At 41.6% G+C, this 20,862-nt stretch overlaps 1 protein-coding gene across 3 annotated transcripts in view; it reads right to left on the reverse strand.

Moving 5' to 3' along the window:
- Positions 1-20,862, reverse strand: part of METAP1D (methionyl aminopeptidase type 1D, mitochondrial) — a 285,693-nt gene that overhangs the window by 3,976 nt on the left and 260,855 nt on the right. For all 3 annotated transcript variants that reach the window (XM_073646945.1, XM_073646943.1, XM_073646946.1), the window contains one exon: positions 19,396-19,493. In XM_073646945.1, coding sequence (XP_073503046.1) covers positions 19,396-19,493 — 98 coding nt within the window. The remainder of the gene's footprint in view (positions 1-19,395; positions 19,494-20,862) is intronic.

The following is a 20,862-nucleotide window of genomic DNA, read 5'->3' on the forward strand; positions in this document are numbered from 1 at the left end:
AAAAAGTTGGGCTTGTTCAGCTTAGAAAAAAAGACCCTCAAAGGAAATCTCATTTATATGTATAAATACATGTGTTGTTAATACAATGGACTGGCACATGACATATTCTTTCTAAAGTCCTTACATAGGACTAAGGCACACTCATTATGTGTAGAGCAAAGTCGATTCTGGCAGCTAAAGAGGAAAGGATTCTTTACAGTCAGAGCAGTCAGACTGCGGAATGCCGACCACAAGAGGTAGTGATGGCCAACACTATAACAGCTTTTATAAAGCGCTGGATGATTTCCTCACAACAAATGGCATAGTGGGTTATAAATAATGTAGTGATAGAGAATGTATAACTGATGGAGAAAGGGTGAACTTGATGGGCCTATGTATTTGTTTTCAACTATATAAGTATGTAAGACGTTGCAAAAAAAAATAAAAATGCTTCCAATGACATAGCAACCATAGGAAAAGCGGCTTTGACATATTCATAAAAAAAAGATAGTTACCACATAATCTTCTGGGTGGACAGTGTAAGCCTGAAAAAAAAAAACCTACCCCCTGCACAGGGTTAGGATTGGGCCCTCTTTTCTAAAAATCTCTGTGTTGTAATAATGTAAAAAAAACCTGTGTATTTAAAATAATATACATGGAAACCAATAATGACAATGAGGATGACAATCCAGACTGCTGCATTCTCAGTCCCCAAACCTAACATAACCTGAAATGGTATATCCATAACAAGCAATATTACCAATGGCTGTACAATAACACAGATACCATGAGAAATCCAGTATCTGCATGTGGTGGGGATGTGAGCAGTCATTATCTGTTGTAATGAGAACAAGAGCTATCAAGCATAAGACATCTTTCTGGTCTCCTATATAACAATTATCAGTGGACTTCAACCTGGAATTGATACTATGTGTCTTCATAACGATGTTCCTTCAATTCTCAGAACTCTGAACATTGTACTACGATCACCGCCTTTGGGTGATTTCTCTATATAAAGGTTTGATACGAAGGAAACCCTGCAGGAAATTAATAAATCGACCATTATCATTTCAGTGCATTTAAAAATGTTTTGCAGCAATGTAGCTCAGGTTGTAACATTGGAGTGTTAGCCTCAATGCCTGCCATAGTGTTTATGTCTAAGTTTTTGATACTGCAGATTTTCTGCATCTATTAGCTAAATTCGTTTTTTTTTAGCGTTTTTAACGCTTTTTTAGTGCATTTTTTTACATGCATACGCTTTTTTAGTGCATTTTTTTACATGCATTATATATATATATATATATTTATTTATTTTTTTGCTGTTTTTTTTCGTCTCCTTTTGGCATGTCATGTTTTGTTTTGGATACTTCCTGTCACTTAGATATGATAAACCTTTATTGATAAAGTCATGCGCAGATGACATGCGTTTTCACTGAGAAAATGCGTACAAGTTTTTTATTTATTGATTTTTCTCTTATTCAAGTCTATGGGCAAAATCAACCAAAAAACGCATATTTACTGCAAAGGAAATTGATACATTGCAGATTTCAAAACTGCCCCACGGGTTAGTTTCTGCAGCTTAAAAAAAACTGAAAAAAAAAAAAAACTCAGTGGGCATGAGATCCATATAAATACCCTAAAGTGTGCTGGAATACTAATATGCTGCTGTTTTTTTTCCCCATATCCAAAATACGTAGTATAAAAAATGCACCGAATACTCATGGTGGGAGCTTAGTCTTTTAGCAGCTTTATTTCCAGACTGTGGACATCAAATTGATGGAAAACCTATTAAGAAAGAGTTTACATATTATATTCACCTGGTGAGCTAACAATGCAATGTTGACGTCCTATCTAAGGCCTCATTCACATGTCTGTGTTTAAACACAAGTGAAAAATTGGTACTGGTGTCATCAGTTTTTTTGGATCTGTGTGTTCGTTTTTACCATCAGTGTTTTTCACAGATGGATAAATAGATAAATTATAAAGCAATGTTAAAATACGGATGGCACATGGATGCCATCCATGTATTGTACGTGTTTTTCACGGACCCATAGACTTGTATTGGCCCTTTTCCATCAGTGATACCGGAAAAAAATGGACACATCTCAATTTTACACGGATTCGTCGTCTGTGAATAAACACAGACATGTGAATAGCCCCATAGATTATAATAGGTACGTGTAGTATCAGTGATAAAATTGATACAACATGTACATGTGTAAGGTGCCAGAGGGCAGTAGCCATGGCCGAGCTGCTGCTCCATAACGCCCCGGCACTTTACATGAAAATCGTGTCACAGTCCCAATGTGCTATCAGGTGTGGGGTGGATCACACTCACTTGTAGGCCGCAGGCCTCAGTTACCTGAAGGTCTCCATCTTCTGGATTAGCCGCACATAACTCAGTGTACACACAGTTTGTTTCAACACACACAAGTTTACTGTACAGTTCAAGCTCATCAGATTGTAAAGCGCAGTACGGGGCGCAACTCTTCTTATTTCCTTTACACAGTACATTTGCAGTATTACTATCCGTTCCTTCTGGACTATCCCTACATTTACTGGTTCTGTCAGCCCCAGGGATTTCTCGTTCAGTTCTGCAGTACACCTGGGATCTGTTAACTTCCCCTTATTCGGTTCCACGTCCATCTTCCTCTGTATGCCAGAGGATAAGGCACTCTTCGTAGCACCTATATCGAGCCTTAAGCTCTGGACGTTGCAGGAATGTCCTCAGGGAATTTCTGTAAGAAACAATAGATTCTTGCTTTTCCTATCAGCCCACTGCACCTTGAACTTGACCTTGGTTATCGAACTTCCCCATCTGACCGCCTATCAGGAAGCAGTATCTTTTTACTGGGACTTTTCCATCTCACTATGGGCTAGTCCCGAGCTTTAACTATGTCTGTCCCTACAGTATGTAGCTGGGCAGATCTCCCTCACAAAACACTATGTATTACATTTACATACATTAATCATATTACACTTATAATGCTTACCAAAGTCTATCTTACCCTATAGTCACTACCTTATGCCTCAAAACCTAACCTATGTCTTACTCTATGCTTTATTCATTATCATATCACAATATATATATAACGTATAACATTATTCACACTATGTTACCACGCGAATGCTGGCTTCAGAGGTAGAACGGTGACAGTACAGTCCACCACTCTTACACATGAATACGTATGTCTGTATGTCGCCTACCTGTAGGATTTCCTTGGAGCTAATCCAAGCAGGTTATACGGCAGAAATGAGAAAAGTGCGTGACATCAAAATATAACATTATAATATTTAAAAGCTAAGCATAATGTATAGTCGCATACTCTGCTCTTCTGTTCCTCTGATATATTTGTGTTTTGGGTGAGATACACCTCGCAAGATCAAAAATATGCAGCATAAATGATTTGTAGCGTTTGCATTCAGTACAGAGCTCATGTCCTCCTTTGCCCCACATACTTCTCCTTTGTCTGATGTGGTCTGTAAAGCAATCCCTCAATTTATATTATTAATCCATTTTGGGACGACCTTTGTTAAAAATATTATGGAAAACTAGTAATTTCATCCCAAGTAAGAAAAAATTAAGAATGAAGACATATAACCAGATAACTAATACAGATAAAACATGTCTTTATTGGAAAAAAAAAACAGACTGAGTTGTTGGAGGATGTAAATCTCTTTCTGGGTAGAAGACAGGAGATTCTTCAGGTGCAGCACAGACAATGTGCTGGAAAAGTAAGATGTAGCCACACTCACACAAGTTTGGACTGGCCCACGGGAGCACAGGAGAATCCTCCGGTGGGCCACCATCCTCTTATAAGAGGAGTACTTGGCACAATATACTTGAATCACTATGTACAGACAAAGGCAGCATCTTATTCATTTAACAATCTACCAAGTTCATCGTTACAGTTGTGCTCAAAATTTACATACCCCGGCAGAATTTTTCCTTTCTTGGCCTTGTTTCAGAGAATATGAATGATAACAAAAAAACTTTTTCTCCAGTCATGGTTATTAGTTGGGGGAAGCCATTTATTGTCAAACAACTGTGTTTTCTCTTTTTAAATCTTAATGACAACCAAAAACATCCAAATGACCCTGATCAAAAGTTCACATACCCTGTTGATTTTGGCCTGAATGCACAGAATTTGACACAAATGGGTTTGAATGGCTACTAAAGGTAACATCCTCACCTATGACTTGTTTGCTTGTAATCAGTGTGTGTGCAAAAAAGCTGAGTGAGTTTCTGGGATCCAGACAGGCTCTTGCATCTTTCATCCAGCCACTGACATTTCTGGATTGTGAGTCATGGGGAAAGCAAAAGAATTGTCAACAAATCTATGGGAAAAGGTAGTTGAACTGTATAACACAGGAAAGGGATACAAAAAAATATCCAAGGAATTGATAATGCCAGTCAGCAGCGTTCAACCTGTGATTAACAAATGGAAAACCAGGGTCTCTGTTAAAACCAAATCATGGTCAGGTAGACCAACAAAAATTTAAGCCACAACGGCCAGGAAAATTGTTCAGGATGCAAAGAAAAACCCACAAATAACATCAGCTGAAATTCAGGACTCTCTGAAAACTAGCGGTGTAGCTGTTCAAGATGCACAATAAGGAGGCACTTGAAGAAAAATGGGCTGCATGGTCGAGTCGCTAGAAGAAAGACATTACTGTGCAAAAGCCACAAAGTATCTCGCCTATAATATGGCAAACAGCACAGAGACAAGCCTCAAAACTTCTGGAACAACGTAATTTGGAGTGATGAGACCAAAATTGAACTTTTTGGCCACAACAATAAACGTTACATTTGGAGAGAGGTCAACAAGGCCTATGATGAAAGGAACACCATTCCTACAGTAAAGCACGGAGGTGGATCGCTGATGTTTTGGGGATGTGTGAGCTACAAAGGCACAGGAAATGTGGTAAAAGTTGAAGGAAAGATGAATGCAGCACATTATCAGCAACTACTGGAGGCAAATTTGCACTCATCAGCCCAGAAACTGCGAATGGGATGTAATTGGAATTTCCAACATGACAACGATCCAAAACACAAGGCCAAGTCAACCTGTCATTGGCTACAGCAGAAAAAATTGAAGGTTCTGGAGTGGCCATCTCAGTCTCCTGACCGCAATATCATTGAGCCACTCTGGGGAGATCTCAAGCGTGCAGTTCATGCGACATAGCCCAGGAATTTACAGCAACTGGAGGCTTTTTGCCAAGAAGAATGGGCAGCTTTACTATCTGAGAAAATAAAGAACCTCACTCACAACCACCACAAAAGACTTAAAGCTGTCATTTATGTTAGAGGGGGCAATACACGGTATTAAGAACTGGGGTATGTGAACTTTTGATCGTGGTCATTTGGATGTTTTTGGTTGTCATTAAGATTTAAAAAGAGAAAACACAGTAGTTTGACAATAAATGGCTTCACCCAACCAATAACCATGAGTGGGGAAAAAGTTTTTTTGTTATCATTCATATTCTCTGAGAAAAGGCCATGAAAGAAGAAATTCTGCCGGGGTATGTAAACTTTTGAGCACAACTGTATATAAATTTGTGATTGAGGATAATGTGATATTAGCATTTAGCTTAAAAGTGGCGCCCTCGAGTTGGTTATCAGTGGGCCCTTGGCAGTCCAGTCTGACACTGCACTCATATGATGTCCAAAGGAGCAGCACATCCTGGCACAGGTAAACCCAGTATAGGGCATTTAGTACAAGATCGTACTGTAAAGAGGCGCTTAGTACACAACCAATCATTACCTGCACTTCAGTAATACCGGTGTTTTACCAGTGTAATGCTCACACTGATTGGCTGTATCTTCCAGCCAATCACACACGCAATAACTCATTACCTTCTGTGGTATGACCCAGGAATGATCATTATATGTTGTAAATATTGTAACCTGGGGCCACTGTAATAAGAGAGTGCACTGATCGTATACAGAGTGGCAGCACCAGATAGCCAAGATTTTTACATGTAAGCGGCTTTGCTCTTCTGCCAAAGACTCTGCTTTGGTGTAGTAGTCAAATGAAGGGTTAATGGTCCAGTTTTATTCAAAGAATTAAATAATTATAAAACCTGGTCTCCCCCAATTTACCACCCTGCTGCTCAAAGTGAACCTGTTAGGAGCTTTAAGGCACAGTCCCACTATCAGTATTTGGTCAGTATTCGGTCAGTATTTTTTCTCAGGAGTGGGAGCCAAAACCTGGTGAGGAACAATCAGAGAAAAGGTATAATAGAAACAAGTCACCAATTCTGCATTTATCCCCCACTCCTGGTTTTGTCTCCCACTCCTGAGAAAAAATACTGACCGAATACTGACCATATACTGATAGTGGGGCCGTGGCCTTAGGATGAACAAATTCAATAAATTTTTGCGTGGGGAAGAAAAAGACAAATTCAAAAATACCTTCATGGCTCCTAATGGATATTCCATTGCCAAGAAAATCAACTTTAAATGGAATCTGTCACCAGGCGTTTGCCACCTAATCTGAGATCAGCATAATGTACAAGCAGAGACCCTGATTCCAGGGATGTGTTACTTACTGGGCTGCTTGTGTAGTTTTGATAAAATAACAATTTTATAATTAGATTATCACTAGAGGACTAGTAAACCTGCTGCCATGTTGTCCTTCATATTCATGAGCTTTGTTTAACCCCGCCCCCACCACTGATTGGCAGCTTTCTGCCTATGCGCAGCGTACACAGAAAGTGGCCAATCGGTGGTGTGGACAGGGTTATAGAGACAAAGAACTGGTAGATCTGGAGCAGATAAAACAGCTGAGCTAACTATTTGCAGTAGATGCTGGCTTTGTTACATAGCCAGCATTTATCTCTAACAGCAGCGAGCAGAGCTAAGCTCCGATCACTGCTTTTAGCCATTTAAATGCTGTTATCAATCTCCAAAAGTGGCATTTCAATGGAGAGGTTGCTAGTGTGCATGGGGCGCACCGGCTCCAATCAGCCCCCACAACGAGATTGTTGTGCACCCTTGGTTTACGGGGGCCTGCTGAACAGCAAGACCCAAATTACTGCCATCTTGGTACTCCTGTAGGCTGAGCTTCACAGGAGTAAGCTCTTTATACTATATACGATACTGTGGCATTTCAGTATATGTGGTATTACAGTATATAGTTTAAGCAATCAGATGATTGTAGGTTCAAGTCCCATAAGAGGATAAAAATATAAGGTAAAAATATGTCTAAAAAATACAAACAAAAAACAAAGAAAAAGTTTAAAAAATTAAAAAAATTCCCCCTTTCACCATTAAAAATAAAAAAAGTTAAAAATATGAACGGAGTTGGTATCATTGCATCCTTAATAGTCCTTTGTATCAAAATATAAAATTAATTAACCCATACAGTAAACGCCGTAAAGAGAAAAAAAAAAATTAAATGCCAGAATTGTGGATTTTTGGACACCATATGGCCCTAAAAAAATTATTAAGCAATCAAAATGCTGTATGTACCCCAAATTTGTATCAATAAAACTTTTAAGTCGCCATGCATAAAAACAAGCCGCCCTCACTTGGCTCTATCGACGGAAAAATAAAAATGTTAAAGAGGTTGTCCACTACTTTAGCATTGATGACTAATCTATAGGATAGGTCATCAATGTCTGATTGGTGGAGGTCCGACACCTGGTACCCCCGCTGATCAGCTGTTATCAGTGTCGGCGGCAGAAGGAAGTACTTACTTGTGGAGCTGCTCCATCTTCTCACAGTGGCCAAGGCAGGGTACTGCACATCCGCCTCCTATTTAAATCAATAGGAGGCGGATGTGTAGTACCTGGACGCGGCCACTATCAGAAGACGGAGCAGCCCGGTAAGTGAGTACCTCCGGCTGCCGCCGACACAGATAGCAGCTGATGGGGGTGCCGTGTGTCGAACGCCAACGATCAGACATTGATGACCTATCGTAAGGATAGGTCATCAATGCTAAATTAGTGGACAACCTCTTTAAAGGTCTTGGAAACTGTCAACAAAAATTTTTTTTTTAGACTTTTTTTTACAAACTTCTGAATTTTTTTATAACCACTGAAATAAAAAATAAAGCTATGGAAGTTTGGTATCACCGTAATCATACTGTTCTGGACAATTACATTTGCAGGTCATTTTTACCATACAATGAACACTGTAAAAAACAGAAATCAATTAAATTTTTCCCCTGTTTTTCAGTACATTTTATGTTAAAATGGATGGCGTCATTCAAAACTACAACTTGTGCCCCTCATAAAAAAAACATATGGCTGTGGCAACTGAAAAATAAAAAAGTTACGGCTCTTGAAAGAAAAAAGAAAAAAGCTAACAATAAAATTAAAATAAGCTGTGGAGGTAAAAGGTTAAGGCACCGATTCATCAAAACTGGCATGCCACTCTTGATGAAGGGTGCAACAGAGTAAGATGCACTCAATTCATGAAGACGCGAAAACTTTCAGCTGCCGTGCGTCACAAGAAATGTACTACAGGCAGGTATTGGATCACATTTCTGCTGTAAATTATGCAAGTTTTCGGGCATAAATTCTGATGGATTTGTCAGCTGCGACCACTCACTTCCTGAGAAACTCCACCCACTTTGCAAAAATTTGGTGCATCTGGCTGGGAACTTGTGTAAAAATGCCAAAAGTCACAAATTGAGATGTTGCAAATTTCTTATGAGCTCACAATTGAGCAAAACAAAACAGTTTTACACCCGAATTTTGGTGGAAATTCCTTGATGAATTGGGGCCTAATTGTTCATGTAAATGAGACTAGAAGTGTATCGAGGGTAGGACAGTGCAGCGATTCTCTGCCTTATTACAAAACCTAAGACAGATACAAAATGAACATATACCCTGCTGTAAGTAAAGAAGTTAAAGCTATAGTGCATATAAATAAATAGGGTACTTAGTAAACACCATTTTTGCTAAAATATTAAAAGCCATCCCACCAGCATTAAGGTGTACCCAAATTCCAAGCCTTGTGCCACCCCTATGGATTTTACTGAAGACGATGAAGTGTCACAACACAACGAGCAATAAAAATACTCATTAAAACTTGGATAAGAAACGGGTCTAGTCCTGGAGAACTAATGAGTTGTAGATTACATGTGTTTAATATGATGCATAAGATATATCAGATCTTGCATCTCCTTCCCATACTAAATTGTTCCATTTTGGAAGTGACGTGTCCACGGCAGATAATATAGTGGTCTGCTGTTGTAGATCATCCATACCTCCTCACTACAATCCCCATCCATGTCTCCTATTATGACATATGGACGTTGTTCCCTCTTTTGCACTCTCTCACCCAGTTGATCCATGGATTAATGGGCAGTTGTTTAACGGGAATTTCTGAACCAGTCCCAAGGTTGTGTGGCACCCCAGGGGTCTGGTTCCCACAGTAATAGCAATATTACGTCTGTGAGCAGGTGGGAGGTTTCCTGGTCAGACATCCTATGCATGCCACACCTCCTGCCCAGTCCTGGGAGGGGAAGAACTTCCCCTATATAAAGCTGGGGCTGAGGCAGGGTTAGTGAGTAGAGAAAGAGCAGAGAACACAGACAGAGACACAGTCTGGTCTGTAGTGGAGCAGCTATAGGAAAGAAAGATCAGGAGCTCTGTGGGAGCTGTGCTAAAAGAGGTCAGGGGCTGGAAGCTGTAGAGCTCGCCCTGATTGAAGAGTTCTTACCGGACCCGGAGTCCGAGGCTGTGGGGACTAATCCTTACCCAGCAGCAGAAACCGCCCGGCAGGGGATTTCAGGTCCTCTGGCCCAGAAACCCGAAGGCACGGTCACACGCAAGGGACCAGCACCGCCGTCGTGGAGCGGAAGCTACCAGAAGGCCCCGAGTCACCGGCCATACGGGTGAGCACCACACGGTACACTCAGGGACGTGGGCTACTTTTACCAGCCTCTAGCAAGGTAGCCAGAAGAGTACGATTAGTTGGGGAGGCCTACAACTCCGCCTGGCCAGGGGAGATCCCATCTGCTCGCGGACTGACCAGGCCCCGATCGCTAGCCAGTACTCCGGGAGGGTCTACCTTTGCCACCAGTAAAGACCCTGAACTACACCGCACCATCTCCGAGTATTTCATCATCCACGTCCGCTGCCCTGAGGCCATACCCCTCCCGTTGGGGGTTATACCATCCCCGCTGCACAACCGTATCACCGGCCTCAGCGGTCTGCCCTGCAGCGGCGGTCTCATGACCGCATTCAACGGGTGGCGTAGTCGAACATTCTAACATCTACTGCTAAAGACTGCCACTCAGCTTGACTCCCTGGGCACGGACCGGGTCACCGCCACGAGACTACTACCCCTATCAGATCCGGCTCCGGGTAGGCTCCCGCGTGCGCAACGCTGCGCGACTCAGGCCCAGGGGCGCGTCAGTTGCTTGCCACATTGGCTCTCATACTAAAGGGTTGATGTTTAGATCACTAAGTAATGGTAGACAATATTCGGGAGATATTACTGATTTTCTTTGAGATGGTCAACAGGACAAACTTCCCTAAAAATCTGTAAGTCTTTCTGTTTATTTGTGCAATGTAAATTTGCAATATAAACTTTGGCTACTGAAAAACATCTGTATTGCTTCAGACTTGAGTATAATCCCAGCCCTGCTACAACTGCGCCTTGCATCGCCTGTTGCTTTTATATAGAAACCATTCGCATACCGATGCCAAATTGTGCGAGTGGACTGAATCCACGCATGAAGCTGGCAACATTTCAATTATGGGATCATTATGAGCACCGCTTTGAACCTTGTATCCATAGGCGGATTATAATGACGGCAATCTGGGCTACCGCCTGGGGCTCCGGGGGGGTCCATGGCCAGATTGCCCTCATTATAATATGTGCGGCGCCGCGGCACATACAGGCAGTCAGAAGCGGGGGGCCCTCGGACCGCTCGCCCAGCAGCGGCGCACGGCCACAGCTTCTTCTTCGGCCGGGCCAGCACTGCACCTGTTAACTTCCCTGTGTGCTGGCCCGACCGTGTCACAGCTAGGAGACACGGCCCTGTGCGCGGCCGTGTCTGCTAGTGTGACGTCACGCAGTGCGCGCCCTGCACTGCTACTTACCACCGGAGAGGAGCTGGATGACGGGAGCCGGGGGATGGTGAGTGAGTGAGTGTGTCAGTGTGTGTGCAGATATCATTGTGTGATGTCTGTTTATATGTATTTTTGTGTTTCAAATGTGTTTATGCGTGTATGTATATGTCTGTATATGTTTGTGTGTGTGTGCGTGACTGCGTGCGGCCTCCCGCTTTCTCTGGGGGGGAACCGTGTGGCCCCCTGCAGTGTATAGATGGAGCCGTGCGGCCTCCTGCTGTGTATAGATGGAGCCGTGTGGCCCCCTGCTGTGTATAGATGGCTACGGGCGGCCACCTGCTGTGTATAGATGACTATGTGCAGCCTCCAGCTTTGTATAGATGGCACCGTGTGGCCTCCCGCTGTGTATAGATGGCTACATGTGGCCTCCTGCTGTGTATAGATGGCTACGTGTGGCCTCCCGCTGTGTATAGATGGCTACGTGCGGCCTCCTGCTGTGTATAGATGGCACCGTGCGGCCTCCTGCTGTGTATAGATGGCTACGTGTGGCCTCCCGCTGTGTATAGATGGCTATGTGTGGCCTCCCGCTGTGTATAGATGGCTACGTGTGGCCTCCCGCTGTGTATAGATGGCACCGTGCGGCCTCCTGCTGTGTATAGATGGCTACGTGTGGCCTCCCGCTGTGTATAGATGGCTATGTGCGGCCTCCTGCTGTGTATAGATGGCTACGTGTGGCCTCCCGCTGTGTATAGATGGCTACGTGCGGCCTCCTGCTGCATATGGGAGGATTGTGGCAGCTCATATTGTATGTAGGGTCTCATACTGTATATAGGTGATGTCAGAATACTTAATTGTGCTCAATATTAAGTCATACAATTAATGTAAAAAAAAATATTATAATTAATATTGTGCCAAATTAATTTCATGTGAACTATCACATGATCTATCACAGGGGATCATGTAACATGTCACGTGATACATCAGGTGTGTGTGTGTGGGGGGGGGGCTGCGCCTTCTAAACTGCCCGTGGCCCTTTCTACTCTTAATCCACACCTGCTTGTATCGCTGTCACCTAAGAATGGATTAGCACACTTGAATACAGCCTTAGTTTCTCAAACCCAAGCTTGGGTCATCAAGTCATATCCAGGGAAGCTTCACAGAGATTTACAGATTTTTCCCAAAGTGCAAGCCAAAAGTTTAGTATGGGCTTCACAACCTTTCCATCAATTGCATTATCATAAATCTGCTAAACATTTTTACTTTCAGCTACAATTTCTAACCATAGTTTTACCAAAGAGAAAGTACATACTCTTAGCTCAAGAATTTTGGAATGATGGTGGTTCCAGTTCTGCTACATTATCAGAGGTGACCTCTTTGGTCAAGGCCTTCTGATATTAGTGATATCTATTGGTCATTGTCATTGTCTATATAGCTCGGGGCAAAAGTGGACTTCAACATTTTTAAAATTAAACAAGTATTCCCATCCATAACATGTGGCATATCCACAGGATATACCAAAAAATGTATGGTAGATGCGGATCTCACCACTGGGGTATGCACCTATCTCAAGAAGCTTCCTGCTGTAAGTGGAGACATGATGGGCATTCCCATTCATTTCTTTGGCAATTCAGACCACCTCTAAAATTGAAAGCAGCACACATGGGGCCTCATTCTCGAGAGAGATACGGGTCTTAATCACTGAGACCTGCATCTACTATACACTATCTTGTTGATATACCAAAATACTGCTTTAAAGATAACATTTTGCCATCTAGTACCAAGAAAGGTGAAATGTAGTGCTGGAGAAGGATGTTATCAATACCATGGATGGCAAGAAGAACAAATCAATTTTGAAACAAATCAAGCCAGACATGTCACTTTAAGCAAGGATCACCAAGCTACGACTTGCCTACTTTGGACATATGAAGAGAGCAATCACTGGAGAAGGACATCATGGTCGGAAGAATAGAAGGAACAAGGCGAAAAGGAGGACCAGCGACCTGATGGCTTGATACAATTAAGATAACAGCAGATAAGACCTTGGTGGACTTATCTAGGCTTGGACAAGATTGATCCTCCTACAGATCGTTCATCCATCAAGTTGCCAAAGCTTGAGATCAAGTGAAAGGCCATCAAAAAAACAACAACGAAAAATGTATATACCCACTGCATATTACATTTGTAACTAAGTTCTGGGAAACGTAATTACTAAATAATTAGAAATCTTTATAAAGAATTAGAATAGGTCACAGAGGTATTTATTTCCTTGCTTCATGGATAATGGACCATATGACTTGAGATGTCTGGGAATACTGGTAGATCAGAGATTCACACTTGAAGACACATAAGACCTCCAATCCTTCATCATAGGACTACAGTCTATAATATTCATCATTATTAAATTAAGAAGAACTCACAAGCACTGTAATTGAGATGCATATCATACTCTTCCCACTGATCAATTCACCGTACATGTCATCACTATTTCATTTACATGGTCTCTTCTTCATTATAGCATGACGTTCAGGATGCCACCGGTACATACAGATGAACGCATATTCTCAGCTTCAATTTCATAATGACATATTGAAAACCAAAATTCTACAGTTTTTAGCAAGCTTTTAACTTCATGGCTGTTAAAACAGTTTTTTTTAGTACAAAAATAACATGTCCCCAAATACTTTGTCTCCATTACTTATATAATAACCAAACAAGGGTTTTCATTATGAATGACCTCCCATCTACCCACCCAACCGACATGAACACTGTGTGCAGAATTATTAGGCAGTTTGTTTTCCATAGATAAAATGGGTCAAAAAAGAGATTTAACTGACTGAAAAGTCAAACAAAGGGACTCAGCACTCTTGAAATTGCACAGGTATTGGGGCGATCACAGAATCATTAAAAGTTTTGTTGCAAATAGTCAAAAAAAGCACAAAAAACGCATTGAGAAAAATAAACCGCAGGACAACTACCAAAAATTTGAGAAGAATCAAACGTAAAGCGACCAGGAAGTCATTATCCTCCAGTGCTATCATATTCCAGAACTGCAACCTCCTTGGAGGCCCAGAGGTACAAGATGTTCAGTGGTCAGAGACATGGCCGAGGTGTGGAGGCTGAACCAGACCACCACTGAGCAAGACCCAGAAGTACAAGGTGTTCTGTGCTCAGAGACATGGACGAGATAAGGGAGGCTGAAAGCCGACCACCACTGAGCAAGACCCAGAAGTGCAAGGTGTTCAGTGCCCAGAGACATGGCCGAGGTAAGGAAGGCTGAAACTCGGCCACCACTGAGCAAGACACAGAAGAGGAAACATCAAGACTGGGCCAAGAAATATCTGAAGACAGATTGTTCAAAGGTTTTATGGACTGATGAGAAGAGAGTGATTCCTGACAGACCAGATGGATGGGTCCATGGCTGGATCAGTAACGGGCAAAGACCTCGACCTACTGCAATGGGCTGGTATTATTAAAGATGAGCTAGTTGGACCTTTTCAGGTTGAAGATGGACTCAAAATCAGCTCCCAAACCTACTGCCAGTTTAGAAGTTACTTTCTTCCAGCAGTAGTACAGGAAAAAGTCTGCATCTTTCAAGAAAACCATGATTGTTATGTAGGACATTGCTCCATCGCAGCATCGAAGTCTCCTCTGCTCGGTGCCAGTAAGGGCCTTATAGATGAAAGAATAATGGCACGGCCTCTTCCTCACCTGACCCAAACCCTATAGATACCTTATGGGTCCTTCCTACACGGGAGTGAAGGAAAACAGTTACCTCTCCGATCAGTGTCTGGGAGGCTGTGGTTGGTGCGGCCCAAAAAGTTGATTGTCATCAGATTAAGAAACCGATAAACTCCATTGATGGAGATTATGACTTATTGAAAACAAGGGCGGCTATATTACTATATTGGTCACTGTTAAGTTTTTCAGGAAATTTCAGTAATATATTTTTGCACATTTTGAATTGTTTGGTTATTAGTCGCTCTTTAACAGATGAAAATAAACAAATGTGATGGGAACATTTACATTTTTCATTTAGTTTCACAATAATCCTGCACACACATATATTTTCCTAAGAAAGACAAAACCTCACTTTTCGTACTTGTTCAATAATAAACTTAATCATCAAAAATACAAATTGCCTAATAATTTTGCACACAGTGTAGTATATGGCAAAATTGTAGACTTCAGTTATTAACATAAGTTCAAGAAAGATGGCCGTCCGCATAACCATGCACAGAATAAAGAATTTAACATTCTATCATTAGAGAAGAAAAACAGATTGGAAAAACAAAGTATACATTTCAGAGTCAATTAATAAAAAAATATATGTTATATATTGCCTTTAAAGAGGTTGTCCACTACTTTCACATTGATGCCCTATCCATAGGATAGGGCATCAATGTATGATCGGCCGGGGTCCCACATGCGGCACCCCCGCTGATCAGTTGCTATCGGTGCCGGCAGCGGCCGCCGTCCAGAAGTCGCTGCCTGCGGTGCTTGGCCGTCAAGTGGTAGTGGCCGGCGCTTGTTGCTGCACATCTGCCTCCTATTCAATTGAATGGGCATCAATGTGAAAGTAGTGGACAACCCCTTTAAAGAGGGTTGCTTGTGATGAGCCATCGCTATAGAAAGGTTTCATGAGGATGACCCCCTTTCCAATTCTAATAGGACAACTGTAATGATTGGGCTCATAGTTAGTTGTGTGGACCTGCGAGATGACTGTGGTTTATTACCATACATGAGATGCCATTACTGGTGATAATTACAACCAACGCTGCTATCTGCCAAATACGTAATAACAACACCCAGGAATTAGCCTCTAAAATACAAAAGGTAAGTAACTAATATACATATGATTATTTTTTGTTTTTGGACTTTTTTTCGCGTTTGTTCTTCTTGGGCACATCATATTGCTTTCTGCTTTAGGGAACCAGTCAGCTGACTTGAGCTACTCAAACCACGGGCAGCATGAATCAGAGCCTGGCTGCATGGTTGCAGCCAGGTATATTTCTCTTTAAAACGCTCCGGGGTTTCAGAAAAAATATAGTTTAAAGAGGTGAAGACCATAGGCAGAGATGAGGCTAATCAGGTGATGTTCCTGGTAAGCTTCTTCCCGCAGTACTCTAGCTGATTGACAGGTCCCACCAGTTTGTGCTTAGGGAGAGACCTGTCAATCACCTGACTCAGCTCTTCAAACTCAGGTGATTAATCGAAAGTGAAATTGGCGCATGCGCAATACAGAACATTGCTATGCCCTTAGGCTTATAGGCGCCAGCACTTTACAGGACTTTGCTCTGTTCATACTAGGTCAGAATAAAGTGTGGCGGCGCGGACCTGCCCTTCAACTGATCAAGTGCAAGATTCCCAGGGATCTGTAGATGATGTAGGAAGTGTCATTCACATCAATCAAGGCAGTGGGATTGCGATTCTGCCGATAGAGGAGGCACAGATCTCAGACACCCATTGGACCAGACCGTGCTGATTAGTATATGGCTTGGGAGACTTATAAAAGATATTTCTTGGGATAAGCAGTGGGAGCCGGGGGCTTCAATACAGGTTGATCGACTGCAATGATAGACCAGTTAGAGGTGGTGGCTTTAGTTCCCTTTAAGAATTTTTGGTACTAAGTCTTTGTCTCTTTTACCTTCTCTTCCAGGACGTCCACAATGTAAAAAGATGAAGATTAACTTATCTGAGGGAGTTGCGTCACATGAATGTGTTGCATTTGTGGAAGGCGGTCTATCCATTCCTCCTTGTGATATTGTGAGGGTATAGCTGTATCTGTGACGGGGGCTTACATCACAATATGGGAAGTGCAGAGTTTGGGCCTCAGCAGTTACTCAGCATCTGAAGAGTATGTGCGTTGTTGTCATGTAAGTTTTTGTACTTCATGTATCTGTGTACATAGAAGGGTTGAACTTGTATTTTATAGATCTGCCCTCTCTGCTTGTGAACCTGCATGTTCAGAGCTCAGTGATGTTCTCTGTTAAGCTAACTCTTTCTCTCCTCCTCACTCCTCAGGTGCCTACATACTTACAATAATTGTCGGTTTACAGCTTTACCTGCTTACTACCCCAAACATGGAGGGTTGGTAAGGCCAAGTGTGCATGTATGGAGAGTAAGCTCCTATCTGCAAGATTCAACATGACCAGATAATGTCTGGGGAACGTCAGGAGGCCACAATTGGCATAAGATAGTTGTCATGGTCCTTAAGTTCCCAAAATTGGAAGGTTTACTTTTATCTGGTCTCTCATACTAATATTTCTGTGCAAGCTGTGATTTTAATGAAAAAATGCATGTCCCAGGGAGTTGTTATTCTCTATATGAACATACCTACCTACTCTGACAACAGATTCACCCACAGTGCTCAGGAGTAGCATAGCAAGAATCAAAAGAAAAGGAAAAATTCATGACTGAGGGATCAGACTACACACAAGGTTTGTTTGTAGTCTGTAACCATGGACCAGCAGCAGCATCAACCTAAAGCACTTAGGTGTCACATAGGACCTGCATACAATAAACAGTAGATTTTAAATCAAGACTATTTGCAATTCCAGAGTTTGTAAAATCGTCAATGAGCAGAAAGCATCGAGGAACCTTGCCCTTACAGATGACATTCCACCATTGTGTCCATCAGAGGGTAAATGTAAAAGCTTTCAGTATTGTACTTTTCTTATTTTTTCACATCTCCATCCTGCCAGTCACTGAGCAGACTGCAGAAAACAGTAGAGGATAAGAAGCAATAATTAAAAGATCCCAGTCATGTAGGAGAATTAAAGCAAAGTGGAAGAGCAAAGTGAGTGCTGGAGATAACACAAGTGTGCAGTAAAAGATCAGAGCCATAAGTGCTGGCAGAAGGATGTGAAGCCTTCAATGAGACGAGGGGAATTTACAATTAACGCAGATGTGAATAGAAAGTTGGCAGCAACGAATATATACAGTATAACAGGGGACTCTAACAATGATATTCTGAATCCATTATAATAATAGAAGTGATCCTTCACCTAAGACCTTATTCACACATCAGTATTTTGTATCAGCTTTTTTAAACCAAAATCAGTAGTGGATGCTACAGAGAGAAAAAAAATAATAGAAGATTCACGGCTCTTCTGCGATTTTAGCTTAGAAATAATGATGTCTGAATAAGACCTAATACACACTACACTGCACAGACCAGAATCCAGGGTGCATTGCTGCATCAATTTATTCTTGCATTGCACTTACATGACATCTGCTAAACTGATCTCATAAGATATGTGGGGGATTTCTTGCTGCCAACACAAATATCTAAGAGAGACATTGGTTGTCATTTGTACAATGTTGCCATTGTTAAGCATGGGGAAGGTGAATGGAAAAGGTAGCACAATACACATCTTTTCTTTCGAACACTTAAAGGGGAAAAAGCACCTTAAAATGTTAGATTGAATTACATGATACGTTTCTCCAGTGAATGTTTGCAGAGAATGTTTAGTCTTGGTTCCAAGCCAGAATGCCATACATTCCAGTGCTGGAAAGTCTGAATGGCTTTAAGCCTCCTGACATTATGAGGTATGGGTGCTTCATGGGAGAAGTGGTCTCCTGCCATCACACACTGGCATGAGAAATTCACAAAGAAGGCCAGACTTTTTTTTTTTAGTATGAGGTCTATTTGAAAATTAGCTACCAACAGAGCAGAGATAGATACGTGATACACAGAGTATACACAGAGCATGTGCAATATATTACATTTCTCTTGCAGATATCCCAGTAACCCCATAATGCTGCAGCAATTTTACCACTGAGACCATAGAATAGCCTAACACTGAGATCTACTAGTCACTCTCCCGACATTTACTGGCAGATCGTAATTTGTATTGAGGATTTCGTTCTACAATTTGGGATCTAAGGGGTAAAGTTTCTCCTTGTGGAGTGACAAACCAGGCCTGGCGTGTCATAGTGAGGAGACTTAAATGCCATGCATGCTCCTCTGGGAAATTAAATATGCAAATTGCCTTTTCAGAGAGGAAGAGAACTTGAACTCTAGTGCCACCTATAGGAAGTAGCAATCCTAAAAGTCAATATCGATTCTTTAACAAGCCTTGCCATATGACTTAGGATAAAAGCCAAACCAGAATCTCAATTTGCAGACACAGTGTTTCGGGGTATTGCCCCTCATCAGTGCAAAGTATGAGATCTGATTTGGCTAGGTGAGAGGCTTAAGACTGGGATCTAAGGGATAACGTTTCCTCTCTGAAGAGTCAATTTGCATATTTCTACAATTTCTAACACTCCAAGAAAACCTTGAATAACTACTCACTATGTCAAGTTCTAATAGTACTTAACCCAGTTGGGAAACTTGGAAATGCATTGATAGCTTTTCTCAACAATTGTATACACATTGCTTACCATGATGCCAGATTTCAGGATGCCCATGAAAATAAGATCCAATTCCATGACCGATAAACTCAGGGCAGACTGTGAAGTTGTTCTCTTTGGCAATCCGGCTATAAAATGAAGAAATAAAAAAAGAATCCATCATTAAGAAGTTGTCACAGAGTAGAAGTTCTCACATATTGCTATGGTTATATTTTTTGCAATTTTTCTTTTTTTTTAAATTGTGAAACAAGTATTAAAAAAAATAAATTCCTGTTTAATTAAAGGAAAACAATCATTTTGACAAAATTGACGTGTAAGAAAGCTTTAATTGTCAGGGTTCAGGGTGCTGATTCCCCTGCCGATTGCTACAACGAAGGTACAGAGGAGCTCAGCTAACTTCTGACTCGTTAGTTCAACTGACCACTCAGACTGAAAATATCAATACCAATGGTGGCCTCAGCATCGAGACCCCCAACAATCAAAACTTCTTTTTGTCAAACTGATTGATGCCCTTTAACTTCTAATTTCAGAAGTTTATTTTAGAAAATACTATATTTTACTGTTCGTGTTATATTTTTAGGATTGAAAAAAAACGAAAGTCGAAATAATGTGAGCAACTTAAAACAGACGTCGGCATTTTAACAAAACTCATCACATTTAACACCTTTTAGGAATAACATTCTGCGCTGATTAATTTTTTAAAATATATTTTTATAGCTGTTCATTTTTCTAATACACAGCTCTAAATTCCCTGCATAGATATAGAGGAAAAATGTAAATTCTAGTTGCTGTCTTAATGGCTAAATACAGTTTTTTCTGTTAAGTACAGTATGTATAAGTCTTACGCTGTGCGCTCCTAGAACAGGCGACAGAAATCAGCTTTAGGGAAAGATATTTCACAGTGTTCCGCAAATTCAATGCACGCAAATGTCTAGACCTGTAACCCTGGTGGGGAAAATCCACACCCACCTGCATAAAAATGTTAAGAAATGTCTTTTGAAACACTTTCCATGCTATATAGATCATTTTTTGGTTCGGTTCTGGATGAATGGTACTGCTGGATGTCTGCCTTCAATCAAGCGCTGAGAACCGGAAAACTAAGGAAAACACTGTTCCTGCCGCAAGACACATCCATATTCTTGCCACTAGAATTCATTGTACCGACCTGGGAGCTGTCAGAAAATTAACGTTCAAATTCAGGGATGTCAGGGAGAAGTCACAGAACGTACTACTTATAAACCTTGCAGCGAGTTTGCTGTAGGGCACCCCCGTGGAGGCAGCACTGTTTGTTTAAGGGCGTCCCATGGTGAGTAGATGCTCAGTATGCCACTGCTTAGTAGAGAGGTAGATTAGGCTACACCTCTCCAGACGCTATTTGAGAAAAAAGGTCAAAAAGGGGCACTTCTATGACATTTTGGAGGCATTCTGTGATTGAATGGAGCAGGACTTAAAGGGGTTGTCTGAAACTTTAACAATGATGGCCTCTCCATAGGATAG

The sequence above is a fragment of the Phyllobates terribilis genome, unplaced genomic scaffold (assembly GCF_046119375.1).
Source record: "Phyllobates terribilis strain yellow unplaced genomic scaffold, ASM4611937v1 Scaffold_9__5_contigs__length_417890890, whole genome shotgun sequence".
Classification (NCBI taxonomy): Eukaryota; Metazoa; Chordata; class Amphibia; order Anura; family Dendrobatidae; genus Phyllobates; species Phyllobates terribilis.